The sequence below is a fragment of the Microtus ochrogaster genome, chromosome 4 (genome assembly GCF_000317375.1).
Source record: "Microtus ochrogaster isolate Prairie Vole_2 chromosome 4, MicOch1.0, whole genome shotgun sequence".
Taxonomy (NCBI): domain Eukaryota; kingdom Metazoa; phylum Chordata; class Mammalia; order Rodentia; family Cricetidae; genus Microtus; species Microtus ochrogaster.
Genome location: NC_022011.1, coordinates 77877852 through 77885188, shown reverse-complemented (window position 1 = coordinate 77885188; position 7337 = coordinate 77877852). Strand labels below are relative to the sequence as shown.

Genomic DNA, 7337 nt, shown 5'->3' with positions numbered 1-7337 from the left:
GAAAATGTAAAGAGTATTAAAAGTGAAGTGTGGGAGCCTAGGCTGTTTGGATGTTCACCTTACTAGACCTGGAAGGAGGTGGGAGGTCTTTGGACTCCCCACAGGGCAGGGAACCCTGACTGCTCTTTGGGCTGATGAGAGAGGGGGAGTTGGTTGGGGGATGGGGAGGGAAATGGGAGGCGGTGATGGAGAGGAGACAGAAATCTTTAATAAATAAATAAATAAATAATAAATAAATAAATAAATAAACAAAGATTTCTCTGAGTTAAAGGCATGACTTTTTGATCTGCTCCAAAGAGCAGATCATTCCATACTGTTGCTTCCTCCCAAGAGTTACTCCATCTCCTTTTATACTCCATAAAAATAAGGCCACGGGCTGTAGCTTAGGACCCTAGAGAATACCTACTCATACCACTCTTGACAGTTATTACTCTTTAGCTTGTACCTCTGCTCTGCTTCTAATAAAGTCATCTCTCTACTTTGGTAAATCTTCATGAGTCATTGTTTTCTTTGGACAAGAGGCAAGATTCTGGAAATACCTGACTCTACCCTGACCATGGGCAACAAAGTTTGACACAGATACATATAAGGTGAAACCAAGCAAAGACTTGAAGAATGTGGCCCTAAAAGAGACCATTTTTATAGACAACTTTATCTTGCCCATTTCAAGCCTTCAGAATTGAATGCATTTACTTTGTTTCAGTCATTCAGTCTGTGGTATTTTATTTTGACAGCCAAAACAAAATAATATACTCCCTATAACAATGGAAAAAGCCTCTGAATCTTTTTGTTTAGTTACTAAGCTTGATATTTAGCTGAAAGGTTTTGTCATAATAAAGATGATCTCATTAGTAATAAAACTGTATTTGGCTTGTTAAAGCTATTTGAATTTTTGGAAATTCCTGTGTATAATCCAGGAAAGACAGCATAACAAGTAATAATAATAGGGTGTCATTTCAAATTTAGGAGTGTTTTTCTAAAAATGCTTTGGTATTGTTAATCCCACTGGGCAAGAATAAGACTATTACCACAATTTTTGAGCCAAATTTGAAGGAAGCTTTCTTAAATACCAGGACCATGGATACTGGCCAGGCCCATAACTGGGATTCTCAGAGCACGACACTGAATTACATTAGACAGGGGCTTATAAAGACAGACTCTTCAAGGCTCTGTATTTCTCATGTTCATCCAGTCAGGGGCAAGCAGATATCCTGATATAATTCCTGCCCACATACCTCCCCCTACATGTGACCAAGCACATGCTGTGAAATTGGTGTCACTATGCTTATTTATAGAAGTGAAATCACATCTCTTGTTATCTTGCATGAACAGCACTCTTCAGTATTCCAGGAAATGATCTGTCCTTGGGCAAGTGAGGCTTACAGGTTTGAGACTTTTGTCTTATAGATCTCTATATCAGAGTAATTTAATCTTAAAATTAAATTTAGCCATCACAGCATTTGCATGAAAAATAAACAGAAGAGTTAACAGTTTCAGGGATGTAGATATTAGCCTATTTTAATGTTAGACTTTAATGTAAGCACAGAAAAACTCCTCTGCTACGAAGATAAATTGGGGGAAGTCCCATAAGGGGACTTTTGTAAATAGTGAACTCTGTTTTTGTAAGGATCACTGTTGTTAAGTATCTATATTTCAAAATATAAAGTCATGAGTTTTTATAAATTATTTCTTCTTCATAGAAACTTTTGTGGTATCTTAGCATAAATGATTATAGAAATAATGCTGTATTATTAAGAATTTATGAAGAACTAGGAAAAGTAAAATAATTCAATTTAAATTTTTGTGCTTGCCCCATAGTTTACCATGTAGTTGGCAGAATTTCATAGCATTTTATCAAATTGGATAGAAATGTGTGTTATGATTGGAATTATAGCCTCATAAAATTGATTTGTCGAAGGCCTAACCTAACACCCAGAGTGATCGTATTTGGAAATGAGACTTTAAAGGTTTAGTAAAGGCTACATGAAGTAAGATAGGTGGTTCCTAATCCAAAGAGACTTGATGTTTCATGAGAAGAACAAAAGTCCTCTGTGGTGTAAATGTGCAGAGAGAAGATAATGTAGGAACGACAGTGAGGTAGACAGGCACCAGCAAGCGAAGGAGAAAGTCCTGGAGGAGAGCCATATCTCTGTATCTCCTCCCAGACCTTGAGCTTACCCTCTACAAAACTGTGAGGAAGTAAGATTTTGTTAGTTAAAATCCTCAGTCTTGGGAAGTTTTAAGAAGCCCATGCCCTTCTTGTAAAGTATGCCTTACTTTCTTTCTGAGAGTTTTCTTTTTGTTTATTTCTAAGATTAATATTTTTCAAAATAAACTTTAATTCTGCTTTAAAAGAATGCAGTCCCCAATCTATGGCACTTTGCCGTGGAGGCCTCAAGGAAGAACTAGTGCTCTGTAGGTCTTTCTCAGATAGTAGCTGAGAAATTACTTGCAAGAGGGAGTTTGTTACATTTTCCAAAAAATATATTATTTCCAAGACTGCCTTTTGGTTTCATATTTATAGAAAATCAACGGTTGTGTTTATGTGGGAGAATATGGGATAAGGTCTGTTTCATACATGTACGTTCCAAATTTATGCGAAGCCACTCATTTATATTCGTGCTATTTTTTTCTCAGAATCATCAGATGTATTTGAGGAAAGGCAAAATCAGCAGATAATTTAGAAGCCAAATTTTCAAAAGGATGTTTGTATAACAGGAAAAACTCATCAAATATGACTTTTAAAAGCATGAGAAGTTGTAGACTTACATCTTTACAATAACATAGCCTTAGAGGAGGCAAAAACATACAAATGTGTAGAATTTCATTACATAATTTTCTTAAGAATTTTCAGCTGATTTGATTTCTGAGTATGCAGTCCACATTATTTTGGAGGAAAACTCAAAACTTCCTCTGAATCTTTTTAGGTATATTCTATGATATTTTATGTAATTATTAGAACAACCTCTATATCTTTAAACAATAGACCAATGGAAATTTTTTTATTTCCTGTTACTATAGGTTTGATTTATCTTTTTTAACATTATATTTTGAGGTAGGAAGACAAGAGTGAGATATAGGCTCCTCCAAAAATTGTATGTGTGTGTGTGTATGTATGTATGTACGTATTCCTAAATACAGTATTATATACATAGTTTATATGACAGTTTCTAGGTCTGACTACTTGGTATGGGTAACCAATTGTTGTGCTCTTCCCTAAGGAAGCTGTTGTCTGTAGCTCTATGTGTGGCGGAGGCCTCATTAACTTTCCCATCCCCATATGGACATGTCTGGGAGTCATCTTCATCCCCTTGTGTTCAGGCAGCTTCCTTGATGAGAATTTACTGGTGCAGCTCCTAACATTCTTCAGGTGCTTGGAAATCTGAATTCCGGTCCTCATTTCTGCACGTTGAGTACTTTATCTACAGAGCTATGCCTGCCTCTACTTCCTCAGGTGTAGTGAAGAGCGGCGGGGCTGCTTTCCGCCACCCGGCTAGCTTTACCCGAAATAATTACACGGAAAGTGTATTCTTTTAAACACTGCTTGGCCCATCAGTTTTAACCTCTTATTGGCTAGCTCTTACATATTGATCTAACCCATTTCTAAGATTCTGTGTAGCACCACGAGCTGGCTTACCAGGAAAGATCTTAACCTGCGTCTGTCTGGAGTGGGAGAATCATGGCGACTGACTGACTCGGCTTCTTTCTCCCAGCATTCTTTCTGTTTACTCTGCCTACCTAATTTCCTGTCCTATTAAAGGGCCAAGGCAGTCTCTTTATTTAACCAATGAAATCAACACAAAACAGAAGACTCCCACACTCAGGGCTGGTAATAAAGGCATGAGTGACCATCCCTCTCCTCCTAAGTATTTCTCAAATGTTGGAAACCATAATAGTTGGTACAGCAATATACAGCACAGAAAGAAAACACAGGTTTATAGGAGTTTGTATCTCAGGTGATTCAATTTTATTTCATCTGAAATTATGGAGAAGGTGTAAGAATGGCAACAACCGCCAGCAGTACAGACCCCTCACGCACACTATACAGTATAGAAACAAGTAGCGCATGGGCCATTTGAGGAAGAAACCATGGCTACCTTGTTTCACCTCAGCATGCCGTTCAGATCCAAACCAGACTCAAATGAATAGTGGAGAAGAATTATGGAGTGCGATACAGGAAACAATGTGATGTGAAATATGAAATTATGAGACATTATCGTTGCAATCCTAAGTGAGTCATGATCCCGAGATCTTATCTGAGAACATCTCTCCATGCTTGTGTAGGAACCACAAGTGGCCAGAGAAGTCTCAGTCAGCATCGCTGGTACTGTAGCACCTGTCCCTTTTAATCAGCTCTTCCACGGTCAGATGTTCAGCCTGGCACTGCACTCTGGGAACCACAGGCTTAGCCGCACACCCTTGGCTTGCAGCATCAAAACCCGTTCTCCCATCACTCCAAGCTGCTCCTGTAGTTTCCCCATGCCAGGATTTGACATCGTTTCCAAGTTCTCTTAAATACAAGCGTGACATACTTTTGAGTTGATCAACCGAATCTATGAAATCACACCCAAGGGTGTGATGATTCTTGGAAAAAGAAGAGACTTTCACGGTGTTAGAAAAGAAAAGGTGTACGTTTTTGTTATTTCCATGGTTTCCTTTCATGGGTAAGAGGTTGATATCAGGAGAGGCTGTACGGCTTTCCTCTTTAACTGATAAGCCCAGCCGGAAGCCTTGCTCCGGAGCGAACTGCTCAGGACTGCCTGCAGTCACTCCGTCAGCCCTTTTCTCCAGAGCCGTGGCTAGGACCTTCTTAGAGGACGACTTTTCGGATTCAAAGATACCAAGTAACTCTGAGATCCTAGATGTCTGTTTTAACTTTTTGTTTTGATATTCACTTGCGTAGTAGCTGTTTGCTTCACTGGCCGACGGCACTAGATGAGGACGTTCTAAAATAGGTTTCTCCTGCCTGCCGTTCTTCAGAGAGGGGACAGCTACCGAATTGTTATTGTTGTTGTTATTGAAGTTCTGTCTGTGGGTCTCTGGCCCCACGTCAGCACCAGGGTTTGTAACTTGTAAAGCCTCTGCGCCATCAGGTTCATTAGCATGTCCATCCTTCTCCTTTGCTTCGCTCCGCACATACAGGTGACTGTCGTAAAGATCCATCCCGCTTTTTCTCTTGTTTGCTACACCCTCAGCTTCATCCAGCTTATCTTGCATATTTCTCTTTCCCTCTTTCTCCTCTTTTCTTGCTTCACACACTTTTATTTCTTGGACTACCGCAATGTCCTCTTTCTGACACGCGTGGTGCTGACACGGTTGTAGGACAGGGAAGCTCTCTGGCTCTTCCCCTTGATTCTCCATGCTTTTTACGTGCTCTGTCGGCGACTCCCTTTTAAATTCCGAGGGAACGGGGATTGTCACGTGAGGTGGCCATTTAGGCTTACTCACTTTGAGCTCTTCCTCACGGGGAGAGCTTTTCTTAGGCATCTCCGGGCAAGGAGGCCAAACAATTTTTAATTTTCCTCTCTCCCCCCATTTCCTCAAATCATCGTTTTGCCACTCGTTGTTACAAACCTCTGCATGTTTAGTAAGATCCCCAGACAAGAGGGTATCTGCTGCAGGGTTTTCAAACACACTGGGTTCTTCAGTGGGAATTAAATCAACTAAGCTGCTTTGGTTTTTGCAATTCCATCGATCTTTATGCTGTCTGTGTCCAAAACCTTCATCATAATTTCCTTTAGACTTAAAAAGTTGTTGAAAGTGGGGCTTGCAGTATATTTGTCCATGAAGTGATGCGTAATTTCCCAAACTGCCAAAAGAAAAGACATAATATTGAGGGTTCTGTATTCTTACTATACATTTATAGAGAATTGCAGAATTATTTTAGTAATGAGTCAGAAAATCAGGTACCCCCTTACCACCCAGAGGAACGGCCCTGTTAATTAAAATTCCTGTTAGGCGAATTACCACCAATCCCCACTGTGATGTGTGCCTTTCAGTATTCAGAATTTCATGCTGCGTATCACCAACGATATAGTAGGTGTGCTCAGGCACAGTCCATCCATTAGACCAATGGGCCTAAACCTGTGCCGACTCAGCGACTTCTGACACTGGATATAGTCCAGATCTAGAATGACCAGTGCCAAGAACTGTTATGCTGAAACTACCAAACTTTTAATAAAAAGTACAGAGAAAAAGAATTCTCCGTGTTGTCAGCTGTGATGACACACACGAAGAACACAGAGTAAATATTACCAGCATAGTAGAATTTAAGGAATACTGCCACCACAAATTCAAGTTCTAAAGAGTCTCGTAGAAAATAAGCTTGAATAACCAGAACATCTAAAGAAGAAGCTCAGCACTAGACACTAATGCCATGATACCTGGAAGATGAAATGAATGGTTAAGGGGGCAGAGAGGGGAGCAGGGCACAATGCAGTGTCTAAAGGATCTGGCATGGATAATACAGTAACTTATTTAGAAATGGGTGGGTAAGTTAAATCAAATATAAATTTTATAAAATTTTGGTTCATTGATTGGTACTATCATTAGTTTTTGTTATTAGATGACTTTAAGCTTTCTGTGTCATTTGACTGTTGTATGTATGTCTGTTCATAATTTGAGTACCTGGTACAGGAGGAGGCCAGAAGAGGGTGCCAGGTCTACTGGACCTGGCATTAAGAGCACACTATGTTCACACTATATAGCTGTGGGTGACTTTGAAGCTAGTGTTGGAATCCTAGGCTTGCACTACTGTTCTTGTCTGATGCAGTGCTCTGGTTTAAATCTGGGGCCTTGGGTGTACTTCACAAACTATCCCCCCAGCTAGAGCTTCAGTTCCAATCCAAGGCTGTTATTAAGATGAGTGAATATAAGATATTCTAAGTCTGTTATATTTTTTATACTACTTGACACTGGATCTAGGCTCATGCAATCGCTACACAGATGCTCTGATATTAAGAGGTATCCCAACGACACTTTCTACATTTTATTATCACATAGGGTGTTATTAGGTTGTTCAAAGACATCTTAAAGTTATTGTAATATCTCAGCCTCAAAACAGCTTAGTTATCATCTTCTTTATGTTTGAGGGATAGAGAAAAAAACATACAGACCTAGAAGGGAAGCAGCTACATAGATAAGTTTGGAATTTGATTGGAATTATCATTGAATTTAGAGTGTATAATATATGTAAATATCTATTAGTTCATCTACCCAAAATGGCTTAGAAACAAAATCTGAAACAAAATTAGAATGGGCATCAAGTGGGTTGGACTTGAAGTAGCACATGTTGCTAGAGTAAGGAAGACTTGCAGAAATGATGGGACCAGGACTTG

At 39.5% G+C, this 7337-nt stretch overlaps 1 protein-coding gene across 1 annotated transcript in view; it reads right to left on the bottom strand.

Moving 5' to 3' along the window:
* Positions 1 to 3959: 3959 nt before the first annotated feature.
* Xirp2 (xin actin binding repeat containing 2) overlaps positions 3960 to 7337 on the bottom strand; it is a 72494-nt gene continuing 69116 nt past the window's right edge. Inside the window, exon 10 of the mRNA XM_013346071.2 lies at positions 3960 to 5809. Coding sequence (XP_013201525.1) covers positions 4309 to 5809 — 1501 coding nt within the window. The 3' untranslated portion in view covers positions 3960 to 4308. The remainder of the gene's footprint in view (positions 5810 to 7337) is intronic.